General features: G+C 34.1%; 1 protein-coding gene across 4 annotated transcripts in view; it reads left to right on the plus strand.

The window, feature by feature from the left end:
• The window catches only part of DDHD1 (DDHD domain containing 1), a 114,073-nt gene that overhangs the window by 23,763 nt on the left and 69,991 nt on the right, over positions 1-20,319 (plus strand). For 2 of the 4 annotated variants that reach the window (XM_027861121.1, XM_027861122.1), the window contains 3 exons: positions 6,452-6,550; positions 9,002-9,130; positions 9,753-9,900. In XM_027861121.1, coding sequence (XP_027716922.1) covers positions 6,452-6,550; positions 9,002-9,130; positions 9,753-9,900 — 376 coding nt within the window. The remainder of the gene's footprint in view (positions 1-6,451; positions 6,551-9,001; positions 9,131-9,752; positions 9,901-20,319) is intronic. The other 2 variants (XM_027861123.1, XM_027861124.1) reach the window with 1 other exon arrangement.

Below are 20,319 nucleotides of genomic sequence, written 5' to 3' on the forward strand. Positions count from 1 at the left end.
GAATTTGTTACCCATGCCATCATTTTTCTACCAAGAGGAAAGAAAAATACTCTAACATCAGTTGTCTGGAATCAATATTGGTAATTGTATCTTGTTTCTGTTTTTTTGTAGCGTTGTCTTCACTTAATGTACGTCAATTATTCTTCTAGTTTTACTCTCCTGGCTTTACGTCATTTTATAGAATTGTTCCCATGTTTCTCTGAATTCTTCATATTTTTATTCACAGCACAATAGTATTTGATGAAATTAATATACCACAGTTTATTCAGCCATTTCCCAGTCAATGGGCACCAATATTTTGATTCTAGTTTTTAACTACTATTAAAAGAGGACAATATATTTTCATCATGAAAAAATTTTAAATGCTGTCTGAGAGAACTAAATGCTATTTAAAAAAAATAAAATGCCATCAATTTACCCCAACTCTTCTACTTAAAAAAGCTTAATTTATCTAAAAAATATCATATAAACACTCAAGCTACCTCTCCCCCCCCAAAATCCCCCCACAACATTCAGAAAGATCCAGGAACTTAAAGAAGAAAGGGGATTAACCTGAAAGTATATCACCTTCTTCTCCTGTTCTGCTGAAATTCTTTTTTAAACTTGGTAATTCATTATAAGAAGGATGAATATCTGCTCTCTTTTATCTTCAGGTCTTTCAGATTGGTAATGTGATGACTAAAATATATGTCATGTATAGCCACCAGTGTTTAAAAAATTAATCCAAACTTGTCACACTTATAAAGTTAAAAACTTTGTTAGTCCTTTGATTGTTGTGCTCATTACCTCCAAGAATTTGAATTTTCATTGTCATTAGCTTGGTAAATTCAAACTTTTATTTCCTTTATTGAAAGTCCAGTACAGTTTCATTTAAAAATGACAATAAATGATCCCTTTAAATGCACAATAACTGATTTATCTAAGCCTTTACAAGTTTAGGACATTTTAACTTTAATTTAACTATTCTTTAGGAGATAAAGTATTGGTAGTTTTACACATTTATTAGACCTCAAAATTCAAATTGACGCTGTTTAATTGATATTACCATCTGTTGCTTTTGCTTTCAAAGGTAACATTTAAAGAGAAGATATATACCTGCCTGCTCCAAGTGCATAAATTTCCCATCAATACTATATATCAAATATATAGTATATGTTTACTTTAAAGATATATAATATACATTGACTTTGTTCTTTGTACATTTTCTGAAGTAAAAATTCTTTAAAAATCCTGTTTTTAAAATATGTTATCCATGTTGGAGGTGAGATGAAACTATTTATGATTGTGATTAAGACATAACTGTTGCTTTTATAAAAAGCATCTGAGTGCCTATTTAAATTTGTAAAAAGTATCTAGTTTGTACCTAACAGTATGTTAAACATTATGGAAAAGGGGGAGGGATGAGGTAGACCAAAGAAATAGTAGAAAAATTATCCACACATGAATGAATGAGGACTGTTGTGAAGAAAGTACTTTGTCAACTGTAAAGCACTAAAATGAATAAGCTTTTTTAAATACTGAAGAGATGTATGATAAAAGAGTAATCACAGTAGAATGTTTTTAAATGAATGTGGTTTCCTGGACAGATCTTATTGACATTTTTGTTTGTTTTCTGTCAGTCTATAAAAGTATCTCAGAATCAGTTGTCTAGAATCTATCAAGAACATCTGGTGATCCATCTATTCAGAGTGTCTTATTAGGTGCTATGAGTGTGTATTTGTATCCATATATATGTGTATGTGTGTATGTATAGATATCTATAGGTTTAAATATTTATACAGACATGTGTGCATACATATATAAATGCACAGTTCCTTTCCTCAGATGTCTTATTTGAAATAAAATACTATCAGTTCTGTTTCCTTTAGGCCTTTTCTCTGCTTTGGTTATTCAGGTTCACTTTTGCCCCCAAAGAAATTAGATTCCTACCCCAAATTACCACAGATTTTCTCTTAATAATTTCAGGGTAGAATGAACAATATGAAGAGTGCATTCATGAAAGCATTAATTGAATAAAACTTTCATTCATATTTAAATCAGATGCTTTGTTAAATGTAATTTTATATGAAAGGAACAATATAGTTCTCTCTGAAATGAATAATATTTGATTTATTTTCATTTTTTGCTATCAAGACCAGAAGATGTTTGTTTAGAGATTTCATGTAAACGAAAACCTAGAAATCCAGGGAAATCTTTTCTTACTGTTTTGAAGCCTTTGTGATAAAGCAATTAATAAATGCTTCATATTTAAGTATTTCAAGGATTCATTATTTCATCAATGTAAGCATTCTCTTTTACCAATAAAGACTGAACCCCTTGCTACTTTATCGTCTTTGTGAGTTGTTATTACTAGAAAATCCCATGACCTGGTGGCCAACCTTTTGGTAACAGACCTTTCTGATCATAGTTAGACTAGCCTTTTGCCGAGTAATTAGTCTTTCCAGCTGTGGTCAATTGATATAGTCTTTAAGGACCCAGAATAACATCTACATCATAATGAGGCATGTAAAAAATATATGACTAATTGGAAATGATTGTCTTCCTGCTTCATTCATGTTCTGATTATTATTACAGGTTCTTGATGTTTTATTCTTCAAGATACGCTGTCTCTGCATATCCACTTCTCTAGGTATTCTTTTCATGCCAGTTTTTTCTTTCTCCTCCATGAGAGTATTGTATCTAGGGGCTTCTTCTGTTTCTGCTTTGCAGTTAGCAGGGAAAGCTTTTTGTTTGTTTGTTTTTTTTTATTTTCACCTTTGAGGCCAGGCCTTAACTTGTTCAAAATAAGTGGCAGGCTTAAAATGAACAAATTTGCTGTGTCTAGTGGTTGGAGTAAGTTAGGTTGTTGGTTTGAAGTGGGAAAGGAGACAAAGGAGTGGTCTTTTGATCAAATGATTAGTACTTTTTCAGTGTCCTCTTTTTATTTCCTCTGCTGTTTGCAGGATTTTCTCAGAATTCCAGTACTTTACAAGAGATAAACTCCTAAGAGAGAAAGGGGAAAACCTTGATATTAGCCACACCACCTTAGGCTGATGAAAGCACCTTTGGTGAAATCCTGAAATATTCTGTGGATTGCTAATGGCTATCTTCTAAATTTGTTTTAAATTAAAACCCATTTTACTTTTAGTTCACAAAATTAGAGAATTTTAGAGATTGGAGAGACTTAAATAGCATTTAATCCAACCTGTAGCTGAAAATGTACCCATCAAGGAGTACAGCTTCTTCTTGAAGAACTCTAGTGAGAGGGAGCTACCTCTCAAGGCAGTCCAGTCTACTTTTTGAAACTCTAATTTCCTAAGAAGTTTTTGACATAAAACCAGAATTTGCCTTTTTGCATCTTGTGTTCCGAGTTCTGGCCTTCTCCATAACAGCTCTGCAGTTACTTCAATATATTTATCATGTTTCCCCTGAGACTTCTCCTAGGTCAAACATCCCCAGTTACTTTAGTTAATATTAGTATGGCATGGTGCCAAGACATTTCACCATCTTTATTGCTCTTTGGATTCTCTCTCACTTAGCAAGGTCCTTCTAGAATGGAAATATAGTGTGACATAGTTTGCCAAAGGTTGTCTTCCCAGGTAACAGCAAGACTGTCACCTTCTTATTCTTAGAAGTTATGGAAGCAGCTAGGTGGCACAGTGGATAGAGAACCGGCCCTGAAGTCAAGAGGACCTGAGTTCAAATTGGGCCTCTGACCAAACACTTGACACTTAATAGCTGTTTGACCCTGGGCAAGTCACTTAACCCCAACTGCCTTAAAAAAAAAAAGTTACGCCTCTTTCAATGCGACTCAAGATTGTATGTCTTTTGTCTAATCATATCACTGACTCATATTGTGCTTGGGGGGTCTACTAAAACACAGAAATCTCCTTCTGACAAACTACTGTCTAACCAAACCTCCTCATATTGTTCTTTGAAATTAATTTTTTGAAACCAAGGACCTACATTTATCCCTATTAACATTTTATCTTACCATCTTCTGTCCAATCATCTAGCCTGTCAAGAATTTTTTGAATCTTGTGTCATCCTCTGTGTTAGCCATCTGTCCCAGTTTTATGGCATCTGCCTGCAATATGATAAGCATACTTTTATTCAAATAATAGAAACTAGTAACCTGCCATGTTGACACTAATGACTTCTCTTTTGAGGCTGGTTGAAAGCCTAATTGTATTATCATCTAGCCTTCATCTTTCCATCTTTTCCATAAGAATATTATGAGACACTTTGTTAAATGCTTTGCTAAAATCTAAGTGGCCTCTGTGTATACAGTATTCTCCTGGACTACCAGTTTAGTATCCCTGACCAAAAGTAAAGGAAAAAAGTTAGTGTGTGCTAGCCTATTCTTGTTGAATCCACGTTGACTATGATCTCTGCTCTTCTCCCTTTTAAAAAAAATAATCACTAAGTATTTTTTCAGTAATACATTCTAGAATTATTCCAGGATTGAAAACCAATTTATAGAATTAGGATTATTTCCTGTCTTTTAAGCAATTTATGTTGGTTCCTTTTTTGGTTTAAATGAAGAACATTTTTCTCTACTGTCATTGTACTACTACAGTGAACAGTGGGGGAAAGTTCATGAGCTAGTTATTTAGGATGAAACTATTCTGAATGGAACACTCTAAACATAATGAGGGTTTGAGGGAAGTAAAGCAAATAATTTTCAAGTGAAATTTGGAATAGGGAGGAACAATAGGAAATGGTTAAATACTGAATATTTAGAAAATTTTTGAAATTTGTAAAGTATATGTGCTTATGTATCTTACATACCTTCTTCCACTCCCCTTGTTAACTTGGGCTCCACCAAAACCACGTATTTTGGCAAGGGCTGAAGCTGAGAGGACATATTACCTTTTTTTTTTTTAATCATAATGTTTGTACAGGCATACTGAAAATTAGTTTTTGTTATATTTTTGTTAATTTAAGACAGTCATGTTATCTGGGTATCTCCTATTAGTTTTCTTAAAATAAATAATGGAAATAAAAATGTGGATATAATACTATTTGTAATTTGAAATATCTTTAGTTGTGTGTTTTCAGGTTTGGCTTGGAGAGACTTCAATTTGATCTACCTTGACCACATATCAAATTATTTCAGTGGAATTTTTAAAAGATAGCAACTTATTGACAATAGCCTCTATCCCCAGTCACAAATGATAAATCTTTCTCAATAACCAACCAGAAGGCACATGAAAGAAGAAATATTTTTAATGACAAAATTTAATTTCACTTGCATGTTTTTTCTTCGCTATTGTGATCAGTGTTATTCTTGTAATATTAATGCAATATTTTTAGCTCTTTTTGTCATGGCTTTTAGCTTTCATGCTTCTTAAAAATACTGTAGTTATTTATCTTAAACTTCATAAATTTCTACTTCTTTTAATGACCAAAATTTTGAGTAAAATTCAAGACTATATTTTATATGTATAAATATTGCACAATAGAATACTATTGGTTTTCATTTTTTTGAGCTGTATCTAACCTTTAATGTTAACTTTTAGATAGAAGGGAGTGAGGTTAAAAATCTTAACACCTAAATACCCAATGTAAATTAAATTCTGCATATTCTGTAGTTCATTAACTGAATATGTCAGAAGTTACATTGTAAAGTCAGACTTCAGATGAATTTTAAAATACTTTAGGTATTATGTCAAAAAAAACTTTATTAATGGTTGACTTTAAGGTTTATTTACCTGTTACCAAATATGATACATCCTTTTGATTTTTGATTCATATTTATACGATGTCATTCTTGCAAGCATCTTTCATTAAGGAATATGGTAATGATTATGTGGTTTGCAGTTTGGTTTTCCATTCTTTGTTATGTCCTTTTGCTTATGTAACAAATACATATTTTAAAAATCTTTTAACAACTTGGCTAGTGTTGTGAAAAATAAGACTGTCCTTATCTACCATAGAAATACTCCAGTGTACTTCATTAATGCAAAGGGCACCCTAACAGAACACGTCTAGAAGCATCTTCATTTTCTCAGTAAAGCTTTTTGTTTAGATGTTAAAAATGTATCTGTTGAATTCATAACTTGTTCATCAGCTTTTTACTGGATCATTTATACGTATTTGGTAAACGTAAATAACCTTAGTGGGTCGGTATGTAAGCATTTAAATCTCTTAAAAGAGAATTTTGAACTATATATGAGCACAAACGTGGCATTCTTTTGTATTCTAAATGCAATAGTCACATGGTTGTTTTTAGCTAAAGATTTTAGATGCCATGTTTGCTTTTTTCTCAATGAAAGCAGATGATATATTTGATAAACATTATGAGGATGTTCTTTTACTTCTCTAATTATAATTAGATATTATGTAAATTAAATATTTAAATAATGTTTGTCCAATATAATTCATCATTTCTGTTGCCACCACAACAGAAAGACAAAATAACACCCTCGTTTAAAATTTACTTTGAAGCTCAGTGTTTTTACTTTCTTAGTTGTCTACCACCTCCCTCCCTTCTCCCTCCCTTTGTTCAAATGGAGAGGATATAAGGAGAGTACAGATGCTGCATGTCTTAAACGAAAGCGTTCCCAAGGTACAGTAATTGTAGTTTGTTTTTTTCTCCATGTAGTTATATTCCTGGCTTTTGGCATTCAGTTGTTTGTTTTGGTAAAGTATTCTGAAAGATTTGTTCATCTGCTTTTTAGGCAAGTAATGTGTGTTTAAATTCTTAGGAATTAGTAGGTATCCTTGTGTCCTTTATGCTTTTTTAAGCTATAGTTAATTAGCTGTAGAAATATTCATACATTTGTAAATAAGATGTATGCGAGCCAGTAAGGATTGAAGTTATTGAGACATTTGGGTCAAAGCCACCTAAAGAGAAGCCAATTTTCATCATCTGCCTTGCAGTGCTAAACATACTATTCTTGCATTTTCAATATTGTAAGTATCAAAATATTTGCTACTAGAGATGTTTTATGGGAAGATTTAGGTTGGGTTAGAAAATAATTTATGTTTATCATTTGTTAAATCATTTTCTAAATGATTTCAGTACAAAATTTTTAGAACAAAATACTGGAAAATTTTCCTTTATATATACAAGAGTTTTTCTGCCTATCCTTTCCTTACAAATAAAAATATTACTAACACAATTGATTACATGAATTTAAACTTTGTCTTATGCACATTGTTAATAGCACTGTAAGGCAAATGGAAGAAATTGACTTCCACATATGAATGATTTTTTAAAATTCCATTTGTAACAGTCATACCTAAGGATCATGTGCTTTCCCAAGAGTTCTGTGGGAATGTGACATACTAAAGAAAGGCTTTTATGGTTGCAAATATTGACTAGGTGTATCTTCAAAGTTATATAATGGACTGGAAGTCAGCTTTAAATCCATAATTCCTTTCTTGGGGGGGGTTGTTTTTGTTTGTTTGTTTGTTTGTTTGTTTTGGAGACTGGGTTTCCCCATCCTGCATAGGCTAAAAGGCATGTGCACTTTTACTAGTTCTGTTTTCAGTTTTGGCCAGTTTGCTCCTCCATAGGCTGGCCACTCTCCAAGTCTCGCCATGTTGATGCCAGACTTAGTGTAAATTGGTTTCAGCATACTGCAGCTCTAAACTTCTGAGCTCAATTCATCCGTCTGCTTCAATCTTCCCAGTGGCAGGGATTACAGTTGTGCACCACCATGCCTGGGCATGCATTTTTTTGTAGTGGAAATTCCGTTCATCAGACATTCAAGCTTAGCCCTACCACCAAAAAATTTAATTGAATTAAATTTTAAAATTGTGTGGCACATCATTTAACCTCTTTCTGCCTTTATTTCCTCCTATAAAATGGAGTTGATCTACTGCTTCACAAGATTTTGTGAGGAAAAAAATAGGGTAACCTAGATTAGTTATAAAGATCTCAAATACGTGGGCCTTGCTCTCCTTGGTTATCTGAAGTTTATTTAGTACGCAAATTTTTCTTACCAGCATGCCTAAGAATAAAAAAATCCTTTTTTTTTTTTTTTGAGTCCTTTAGAAGATAAGAACTGTAAAACTGCTAAGTAGTAGTATTGTTATAGTCAGTATCTAGAGTTACATGGCTTTGCTTTAGTGTTCATACCAAGCCCTGATGCGGTAAAATAAAGCAATATTTCTTGTAGTTTTCCCCCTATAACAAATAGGTAAATTTAAAAATCTTCATTCAATCCAAATCTAAATGTTTTTGATGGGAAAGAATTAACATCTGAATTAACAAATTAAACATCTAAAAATCAGTCTGCCAGAAAAAGTCGCTTTTTTGAGTACAGGATTATGCTGAATAAATAGTAAAAAGAACAAAATTTTTTTTTAATTTTACTTTTTTTTTTTTAAACTTACGTTTTTGGGAGGGGAATCAGACTGATAATTAGAGACCAATGAATCATTGGTACTAATCTCCAAGACTGATAATTACCTTGAAAAGGCATGTTGAATTATATTTTAATTATTTAACCACCTCCCAAATGGCATGAGTTTTCTTTAGGTTAGAGCACACACCATTCTAGCAGGAAAAAAGCTCCTAATTGTGTAGTTCCAATAGGCTAAAACTGTTTCTGAACCTCAGACTCAAATCATAACCTTGCTTTTTCTGGTTATTGTACCACGTTTTTTCCTTGTCCCATCTTTACTGTACCTACTAAGACAGTGGCTTAAATTATGAAAGAAATCAAAATCCAAGAATAAACAATAAAGGTCAAATTGTTGTGCCATTAACTTGAAATTTTTAAGGCCTAAGATGAGACAATAAAAATAAGATAGGAAGAAACATATACACTGCCTTTGGATTCCCTGAAGGTTAAGAATTTTATATTTACAAACACAGTTGAAGGGGTAAAATGCAGAAGCTGATCCTATTGTTCAACATATTAAATGATGGATCTGATATTTACCCATTCAGAGTATGAACTAATGGGACAAAATCATGAGTTTTATGAGTTTTTGATGATTTTCCATATAAATATAGTTCATCATAATAGCCTTAATTTAAAGGTTGCTCTTTTTTTCTTTGCAATAGCTATTCATAGTTTCAAGTTGAGTCGCAACCACGTGGACTGGCATAGTGTGGATGAGGTATATCTTTACAGTGATGCAACAACATCTAAAATTGCAAGAACTGTTACACAAAAGCTGGGTTTTTCTAAAGGTAATAGATCTTTTTTTCACTCAACAAATGGAGAATGTTGTTTTTCCCATTCTTAGAAAGTATTTAATGAAGAATTCACATTTTTCATTTATGACAGAGTGCTAATATTTATAATAATTGTTTTCACCCTGTTTTGTTTATTAGTGATTTAGCTGACCTATATTGTAACCTAATTTTAATATTTGAAGAAATGTAGCTGGACATTATAATAACTTTTATGCTTTTAAAAATAGTCAGAAGATGATTTTGTAGAGCTAAAAATACGTGGAAACTGTTGTTGGCAAAAACAAAAAATTAAATATTTTTGCAATGTGTTTAAGATTTACAGAGGTCATTTTCACAACAGTCCTTTGAAGTATGTAGTGTAAATATTATTATGCCATTTTTTGGGTGAAGAAACAGGTTCAGAGAAGTAAAAAAATCCTGAGCAAGTAGGTTGAATATGTGCATAGATTTTATACATGACTCAGGGTACCCAAACTTTAAAAATTAAACTTGTCCCTAACTGAAATTTTATTTGATTCCGGTTGCAGTTTTTGTTAAAATTTTCAAACATATGTGAAAAATGCCACCCATTATAGGTTAAAATATTGAACTTTAAAGAGTCATGACTTTTCTACAGCTTCAAGTAGTGGGACCAGACTCCATCGAGGCTATGTGGAAGAAGCTACCTTAGAAGACAAGCCCTCACAGACTACTCATATTGTTTTTGTTGTGCATGGCATTGGGCAGAAGATGGACCAAGGAAGAATAATAAAAAATACAGCCATGTGAGTTTTTATACATGTATTTCATAACTGCTGTGGTATTCTAAATCTATGTTAACAGAGAGTGTTTCTTCTTGTTGCAAGGTTCTTCAACACCAGTTATCATGAAAAACAGCTATCTTTGGTTCTTAAGGTGATGGAAGGCAGGGAGGGAGGGACTGTACTTTTATTCTGATTATTAAAGGTAAAACAAAGCCTAAGATGAAAATAGATTAAAAAAATCAAAGCATAGAGTGTGTTTTGCTGTTTAAACTGTTATAAATTGAGAAGGTAATGATTATCAAAACTTTTTTTTAATCACTAGTCAGTTGTATCTAATTAATTGGAATACTATAATAGAACTATAATCTCATTGATCTAATTATTTCCTCCATTTGTGTATATCAGAATCATGCCTTCTCATCCTGTTAGATTCTTGTTCTCCCTCCCATAGATCCTTCATACAGGATCCACCCAATGTTTTGGAGTCTTTCCTTCCTCTTAAAGTCTTTTTATATTTCTTGGTACCAGTTTAGCCCTCTGGCTGTCCATATGGTATCCTTCTCTCTTGACCTTTTCTATTCATACATTATCTTCTATCCCTTATGCTACTTCTTGCACATTGGTCATTGTTGGATTTATGTTGTACCCAACTTTGTCCTGTGTCTTACCCTTCCTCTCAAATGTCAATTCTGGTGATGGTGGCTGCTTGCCAGTATCCTAGGAAGAATGTGTGATGTTATGTTGTTGTGAAAAAAAAATTTTTAAAGTATATTTTTAACAATGCCAGAATTAATGTCTTAAATAAAAATTATATTTATGCCTTTTGCATAATTTTATTATGAAGGAGGAGAGGAAGCATATATTGAATTCTAATCAAGTCTTTATATACTACACTCATGCCACAAATTATTTCATTTTAGAGATTTTAAAGATGTGATTGTGTGTAGTAGTGAATGAATTTTGTATGAGTATTCCAAAGGGCTATACATTTTGCCATAGTATCTTTATGGGAGCATTGACGTCCAACTCCTATTGGTGTTCCACTGAAACTTTCCTCAAGAAGGCAACTAAAGTTTTGGGGATGAAAGTCAAGTTCTTGTCTTGCCTAGACACCAACTCCATGCCTCCTTAAAGTTTTGGCCTTGGTTTAGCTATTAAGAACTTTGACTTTTATTAGGGAAGTTTTGAATAGATGTATTTTTGTTGTGTAATATAGCATACTGTTTATGTGTTGGAAGAGTTTTTTGAATGTTTTATGTTGAGAGCATATGGACAAATGAATAGGACTTGAAATTTTACCCCTAAAATCTAATCTATTGTCTCTTTTATATTAATATTATAATCTGTTTTGTTCACTGATTTTTATCTGAAATGAGATTTGAATTTTAGAGCATTAATGGACTTTTGAAATCATCTAGTCTACTCTTTTCAGTTTTGGAGATGGAACTGAGGCCCAGAGAGGTTAAGTAATTTGTCCAGGATAATAGAATTTAGAGCTGGAAAGAACCTTAAAGATCATCTTATCTGAGTCCTCCTCATTTTTTTTTCTTTTTTGGTGAGGTAGTTGGGGTTCAATGACTTGCCCAAGGTCACGCAGCTAGTGAGTGTCAAGTGTCGGAGGCCAGATTTGAACTCAGGTCCTCCTGACTCCAAAGCCAGAGCTCTATCCACTGTGCCACCTAGCTGCCCTGACCCTTCTCGACTTTGAGATGCAGAAAAATTAAATTACTTGGCTAGACTTTTCTAGCTAATTTCGACTGAGCTGGGGCTAGAATTTAGGTCTTCTCACTCTTAGTGCAGGGTGCGTATTTATTTCTGACCATGATTTTTATTTTTGTATCCTTATGTCTGAAAATAATTTCTGCATTATCCCAATATATATTATTCACAAGATAATTACCTGAATGATGATAGTCCCTCTAATAAAATTCTGAGTTTAAGGTTAATTAGTAGGTATTATATTGAATTATATATGTTTTTGTTCAGTTTTCAGTTTTGTCGAACTCTTTGTGACCCCATTTGAGGTTTTCTTGACAAAGATACTGGAATGGTTTGCCATTTCCTTCTCCAGCTCATTTTACAGATGAGGAAACTGAGGCAAATAGGGATTAAAGTGACTTGCCTAGGGTCACACAGCTAATAAGTGTCTGAAGCCAGATTTGAACCCAGGAAGATGAATCTTCCAGACTTCAGGCTCGATTATATATGAGCTTTCCACAAAATCAAAGAATAAACAGTCTTTCTCTCTGGTTTAAACTCTAGGAACTTAAAACTAAGTAAGTATAAATAAGATAGTATACTGAGTATAAATAAGATAGTAATATTTTATTGCCTTAAATAAAAGGAAATTTTACTTGTGGGTGTTGAAGATCAATTATGATTTTTAAAAATACAAATTAGACAAATTCTTGCTTTTAGTAACTTCCCTTTCATTATAATTAAGTATTGCTTGCTGTTTATACTCAGTGTTATATAACATTTGTTCTTACTGTAATTGTCCCAAGTGGTATTTACTTTTATTGTTTAGAACAAAGTGTTAAAAACTTAATATGTAGCTGTATACTTTGTCAAACTCTGGTTTGACAAGTTGTTAAGTCAAGGTGATAAAGAAGTATTTCTGTGTCTGGGTGACTTGATTTGAACAATGAGATGGGTAAAAATATGCAAACGGAATGAAGCAACAGAGCTAATATCTATATATTAGGTTCATTCTACTAAATGTTATGAAAGATAAGCAGAGAAAAATGTTTCCTTTTACCTTTAAACTGTCACATATATAACACTGAATGTTTAAGTTAACTGCTCACCCAGCCAATGTGTATATATCAGTCACATTCTTAAAGAAAAGATTTAATCTTTGGCCTTTAACAAAAATTGTGGTATTTTGGTCTTTACAAATAAAAAGTTACAGCTGAAATGAGTTTGAATACCAGCTGGAGTCTATTCTGAAGTAGTCTAATTTATTCATAGTACCTCAATAAGCACTTTTCTGCTTATTAAAAGAAGGAAATTTCTAGCAGTTTTCCTTTTGCTTATTTTTTCTCCTTTCTTAAACTTAAGAAAAAAGTATAGGATCATAGATCTAGAATTAGAAGGGACCTTTTAGACTATCTAATCCAACTTCTTCATTTTACAAATGAGGAAACTGAGGCCCAAAGGGGACTTGCCCAAGGTTACACTACAAATGTCGAAGGTAGGATTTGAATTGTAGAGACATTACTATTATACCATCTTACTTTTAAAGTATAATTTCCTACTTCTTCAGTTCACCAGGCTAAGGCAAATTATTTAATATAATGTTTATTACTTATAATTTTGTTATACATTGTAATGTACAGATTTATATTAATGATAGTTTCAGTCTTTTTCACTGTGATGAAATATTGAATATACTCAGCCACCTAGAAAAAGAAAAATATCCATATTACCCTAACTTCTGGTTTGACTGAAGAGACAGCTATATATTCATTTATTTTTTAAGACTTAAAGGATTATTTTGTTATGTTCTATGTTCTAGAGTCTAGCTATTTATTTAAGATTTGATTGAACCTGGTTGGAATACAGAAAAGTTGCCATTTCCAGGTACCATATTTAGGAATAAGCTTAGGAAAAATTTAATAGTTTTGTTCTAAAATTTTCTCATCTTTTGCTCTTCTTTATTCTAATTAAATATAATCATTTCTTATTGAGAAGTAGTAGTCTATTGATATACATATAGATAACTGAAAATTATTGCCCAGAAGCATAGGAATAGATAGACTGAGTTATTTTGTTGAACTGTCTCTGAAATAGAAGCATAAAAGATTTTGTAATTTCCCTTCTCATCCCCATCGATTCTAAATAGTGTTTCTCGGGTTGTACGAACAAAAAAAATAGGCAAGCATATTAGCTCTTTCTGTCCTTCATCATTTCCTCAAATGACTTTATGCAGCTTTTTAAAAAGGCCATAGATTTCCTCTTATGTCATGTAATTCAGAGTCTCAAAGTGCCAAAATGTATGGCATATTGCATGTCAGTTTATTTTGTTTGAAATCTTTGCAATATACTGTTACCCTCATTTTAGATATACTTTACCTAATTAAAATTTTATTTTAAATTTTAGAAATATACTTATCATTACTATTATGAAATTCTTTAATTTTATGAAATTGAAATCTAATGTGTATTTTTCTCCTTCATTAATGAGGCTTTTATTGCTTTTGACCAATAGCAAGACATGCATAGCAAGGAATAGGTAAGACTAGATAACGTTTTTGAATCTTCATAAAAGGAATTATCAGAACAATACATAATTTGTCATTTTAATTTTAGTGTCTCGTGTAGATCTGGCTTCATTTTTAATGGTCTATTATGTATATGTAAATACAAATATATGTTTGTGTTATATTATGCAACAAGTTAAAATTACCATAGCTTTGAGTAGCTTAAAACTGCACTAAGACTTCGGGGGTGTGTGTGTGTGTGTGTGTGTGTGTGTGTGTATTTTTCTGAAATCATCCCTTTCATCCTTTCATTTCATAATGGTATCCTATTAAATTGTTGAAACATTCCCCACTTGATGGACAATCCTAGTTTCAAGTTTTTAATAATATTAAGAGGAAGAAGCACTTGTATAGCACTTAAAGGTTTTCAAAGCACTCTACAAATAATCTCTTTTATTCCTTAAGACAAATCTGTGAGGTTATTATCAAGAATTACTATAAATACTTTTCCCCCCTTACATATGGATCTTTTTCTTCTGTCTTTGTTCTCTTTGGTGTATAGGCCTAATAGTGGTATCACAGAGACAGAAAATAGGTACAGTTTAGTAATTTCGGATAATAGCTCCAAATTGCTTTCCAGAGTAATGATATTAATTCACAGTGTATCCCCTTGAGAAAAGGCTGCTAAGAGCAAAGTTGGAGGTCTTCCATCTGTGCAGGGAGTCTACCACTTCCTGCTTCCTCAGGTAAGATCACTAGTACCTTGAGTCTCCCATTCCCTGCTGGGCACAGTGTGTTCCTGAGGAAAGGCTGCTAGGTGCTAGGCCAGGCATCTTCCATCTGCCCTAAAGCAACCACTCCCATCTGTACCAGTACAAGGCAGATGCCTTGAAGAAGTAGAAGATTTTATTTCCTTCTGTCAGCCCAGTCTACCAAAGGGGATATGGAGAATCTGAAGTGCAAAGAAGAGCAACTTTATCTTCAGTTTCAGGTCTTCATCTCCTGCTGCCCCTATCCTTTGAGGGTAAAAGAGTTTTGTCCTCCGCTCAGTGATAAACATTCTCACACCTGGTCATATCCTTCCCATCCCAGTGACTCTGAACCCCTGTAGATCATCATCCAGATCCCAATCCACACCCCTTATCATGTGATTCGAGTCCTCATTCTCATCCCCTCCTTGAACCTGCTACCCCAAAATTTTATCCTAACTCCATTTACCCATTGTGCCCTCTGGATTGCCTGTTGCTTAGGCAACAAACTTTCCTTCATTTTAAATCTATTCCTCTCTTACTCTTCTCTACTAGCTTTTACTGAACCCAGGCTTCACCCGATGACTGAAACTCCCTGGCCACCCTTTTCAGTACTGGCTATACCTTCATTCATTCTCCATGACTTACTGATCAAGGCAGGGGAGTTGAAATACTCCTTGCTCCTACTGCCACTTCCAGGTTCTACCTTTTCACCACCTAATCATAATCCTGGTAGCTGTTGTCTGCAAACTCCCCACTCCTATCCCAGTCCAGGCCACTCCTCTGCTCAGTGAATTTGATACCTGGCTTACAATTTTTCTCTCCTTCCCAACTCCTCCCTTCATACTGGGGGACTGCAACATATTTCAGCATACATATTGATTTTCCTTATCCCTAACTATTCAGTTCTTCAGCCACTCACCTTCCTTGAGCTACTTCTCCACCCTACCTTAGCCACACATAAAGATGATCATAACCTTGATCTTGCCATCATCCATAAATGTACCACTTCTGTGGTTCAAGATTTGTGAAATCTTATTAAACCATTATTGGCTTTTCACCTTTCTCTCTGCATTCCCTTACATAATTCTGTTCTTTGTCTGCAGTATTACTTCCAATTCCTTCATCCCTCAATTCTCCCCCAGGCCATCTTCCTTGTACTGATCACTCCTGTTCTCTCCATCTTGACTCCTCAGTGAGCCAGTTGAACTCTACACACTTATTCTCTCTTGAATCTCCACCACCCCCACTCCCCAGTTATGTTACTATTACGATTATTCCCAGTCAAGCCTCAGCTTTGGATCCCACCATCACTTTCAGTCCTAATGCTCCTAATACTAAATGAAGGTGGAGAAAATCATGTAGCAGATTTATGTTACTTAACCTCACCTGGGTCCTCACTGCTGCTAGGCAATCCTACTATACTTCCTTTATTAACTCACTATCCCACTGTCCATAGAAGCTCTTCCAAACCTTTTCATCCCTTCTCAAACCTCCCATTCCTTCCCTTCCCCCAACTCTCTTAGCTGAGAACTTTGCCTCATTTTATAGAAAAAAAATTGAGGTCATTCACTGTGAACTCCCTCTTCTCTTCTCTTCCTCATGTATCACTCAGGTGCCTTCTACCATTTTCTCCTCTTTCAGCCCTATCTCACATGATGAAGTGGCTTTTTTCCTTACCACGGTTAACCCTATAATTTGTTCAAGTGATCCTGTACCATTCCATCTCCTCGAGCAGAGGCTCCTCTGTCATCTCCACTCTTTCACTTGTTTTCAATCAGTCTCTTTCTACTGGCTCATTTCTTATAGCCTACAAACATGCCCATGTCTCCTTTATCCTGAAAAAGCCCTCAAATTGATCCCTCCATCCCTTCTAAGTGTCTTTTGCTTTGTATTGCCAAACTCCTCAGAAAGACTGTCTGTAATAAGTGCCTCCATTTTCTCTCTACTTCCTCTCTTCTTTAACTCTTAAAATTTGCTTCTGACCTTATCACTCTACTGATACTGCTCTTTCCAAAGTTAGTAATCATCTCTTAGTTGCAAAATCCTTTGGCCTTTTCTCAGTCCACATTCTCCTTGACCTCTGCAGCTTTTGACACTGTTAATCATTCTTCCTTCATACTTGCTTCTTTCTAGGTTTTTGGGAGAACACTCTTTACTGGTTTTCCTCCTACCCATCTGATTGCTCTTTCTCTGTCTCCTTTCATGGATTTTCCTCCAGATCAAGTCCTCTAACCCTAGGTGTTCTTCAGGGTTCTGTCCTGGGCCCTCTTCTCATTGTACTACTTCACTTGGTGATATCTTCAGCTCCCATGGATTTAATTACTATTTTATGCTGATGATTCTCAAATCTGTGTTTCCTGCCCCACTCTTTCTTCAGACTTCCAGTCTCACATCACCACTTGCTGTTCAGACATCTTTAACTGAAAGTCCAGTAGACATCTTAACCTCAAAATGTCCAAAACAAAACTCATTATCTTTCCCCTTAAATCTTTCCCTATTCCTACCTTCTCTATTACTGTAGAAGGCAACACCATCCTCGTAGTCCCTCAGACTCACAACCTAGGACTCATTCTTGATTCCTTACTGTCTCAACCTTCCTACACCTCCCCCCCACCCCCACCCCATATGTCCAAACTATAGCCAAGGCCTGTTGACTTCACCTTTGCAACATATATGCACCCTTTTCTTCTCTGACACTGGCAGCACTCCAGTTCAACCCCTTATCACCTCATGCCTTGATTTATTGCATAGCCTCCTTGTGGGTCTATGTGCCTTAAGTCTCTCCCCACTCTAATCCATTCTCCATTCAGCCTCTAAAGTGATTTTCCGAAAGCGCAGTTCCAGTGACCCACCCACCTCCCACACACTCCACTCTGCAAATTCCAGCGGCTTCCTCTTGCCTGTGCAAATACAAAATGCTTTATTTGGCATTCAAAGACCCTCATAACCCAGCCCTCTTCTGCCTTTCTAGTCTTCTCACTCCTTTACTTTTTTTTTTTCCTTTACTCCTGTTCAGTCCTTCAATCATATCCAACTCTTTGTGACCCTCCCTGGATGATAGCACACCAGGCCCTTCTATCCTTCGTATTGTCCATGGAGTTTTCTTGGCAACGATACAGGAATGGTTTGCCACTTCCTTCTCCAACTTTTGTCAAAACTTTCCGCTGTGGCCTGTCTTTGGTAACCCTGCATGGCATAGCTCATAGTTTCATTGAGTTATACAAGTCCTTCCACCACAACAAGGCAGTGATCCAGAAGGGGTTCTTAGAGCTTACTCCCCAACATATACTCTTCCATCCAGTGACACTGACTTCCTGACTGATCCACCAATAAGACACTATATCTTTTCTCTGGGCATTTTCTTTGGCTGCCACCCGTGCCTGGAACATTATCTTTCATCCATTTTGACTGCTGATCTTCCTGTTTTCTCTCAAGTCTCAACTAAAATCCCATTTACTACAAGAAGCCTTCCCCAAACCCTCTTAGGGAAATGCCTTTCCTCTGTTAATTATAGCTTGCTTTGTATTTGTTTCTTTGTTGACTTCCCTATTAAATTGTTAGCTTCCTTTTTTTTTTTTTTTTTTTTTTTGTCTAAGCAATGGGGTTAAGTGACTTGCCCAGGGTCACCTAGCTAGTAAGTGTTATGTGTCTGAGACTGGATTTGAACTCAGGGCCTCCTGAATCCGGGGCCAGTGCTCTATCCACTGTGCCACCTAGGTGCCCCAGATTGTTAACTTCTTGAGGGCAGGGACTATCTTTTTCCTCTTTTTGTATTTCCAGTGCTTAGCACAGTGTCTGCCACATAGTAGGTGCTTAATAAATGTTTATTGATTATTGAACACTGAGTTGTTGAGTACCATTGTTTCTGATTCTCTTTATTCCTATTGATACTAATCTTTTTTTTTTTTTTTAACCTCTACCGAATGGTTTTGTTGACTGCTGCTTTATAATATAGTTTGAATCTGGAAGTTACTGTCTTACCACTTTTCATCATTTCCCTTGGTAATCTAGATGTTCTGTTTCCTAAATGAATTTTGTTTTTATTTTTCGAGTTCTTCAAAGTATCTCTTTTATAGTTTGGAGTATTAAACTGTAAATTAACTTCAGTAATAATGCCATTTTTAATTGTATTGGCATGGCTCAGCAATGAGCACTGAATGTTTCTTCAGCTATTTGTTAGTTTTTTTGTTGTTGTTGTTATTGTTGTTGTTTTTGTTTTTTAATGTGAGGCAACTGGGGTTAAGTGACTTGCCCAGAGTCATACATCTAGTGAGTGTTATGTGTCCAAGGCCGCATTTGAACTCAGGTCCTCCTGACTCTAGGGCTGGTGCTCTATCAACTGGGCCACTTAGCTGCCCCAGTTCTTCGTTTCTTAAGAGAGAATTTTGTAACTGAATCTGTATATGTATTTTGTATGCTTTTGTAGATTGATACCTGAATATTTTGTAGCTTTGTATACTTCTTAAATTTTTTTTTATCATATAGAAATACTGTTGATTTTTGAGGGTTTGTTGCCTGCAATTTTGCTGTTGTTTCAATTAATATCTTTTGATTCCCTCAGATTTTTAAAATAAGTCATTATGTCATCTGTGAATAGATAGTTTTATGTATTCTTTACCTATCTTTATGTCTGTCTTAATTTCTTTCTTTTGTCTTATTGCTGTTAGTAGCATTTCCAGAACTATATCAAATAATGGGAGAGTAGGCATTTACTCCTCTATTTTTTTGAAATTGGTTCTAGTGTATCCCCATTCTGAATGATGCTTGCTTTTGTTTTTAGGTAGATGCTTTTTATGATTTGTAAAAAACTCCTTCTATGTCTATACTTTAGGATTTTTAACATAAATGAATCTTCTACTTTCTCAAAGACCTTTTATGTAGCTATTGAGGTGATCATGTGATATTGGATGTTTAATTTTTTTACTGTGGTTAAATTATTTAATTTTTCTTTTATTTATTTTAATTGTTTAAAAATCTAAGTATTTAATTATACTTAATAAAATTTTAATCATTTAATTGTTTAAATAATTCTTAATATACAAATCATTTAATTTAGTTAATTTGTTAAATTATTTAATTATTCATTTTAAGAATTGAACTATGTTCTTGCATCCCTGGTTATAATTCTAACTAGGCTATGATGAATAATTTCTTGAATGAGAATTGCTACAATCTTTTAAACAGAATTGTATTTTAATTTTTTAAATAGTCTGTACTAGATAAAGCACTCTTCTGTGCTTTAACCTTCTCTGGTTTAGACATTAGGACTATATTTGCCTCATAAAATAGTCTGGAAGAATACTTCTTCTCAATTTTTCAGAACAATATGTGTTTTAGGAGTACTAATTGTTATTAAAAGTTGTGAATTCATCAGGACCAGGATTTTTTTTCTTAGATAATTCCTTTTTAGTTATGTCCCATTATTTGAATTCACACCAGTTATTTGCATTTCTCTGTAGCCATTTACAATATCATACATAATTATA

This window comes from Vombatus ursinus, unplaced genomic scaffold (genome assembly GCF_900497805.2).
Source record: "Vombatus ursinus unplaced genomic scaffold, bare-nosed wombat genome assembly UNPS02014449.1, whole genome shotgun sequence".
Taxonomy (NCBI): domain Eukaryota; kingdom Metazoa; phylum Chordata; class Mammalia; order Diprotodontia; family Vombatidae; genus Vombatus; species Vombatus ursinus.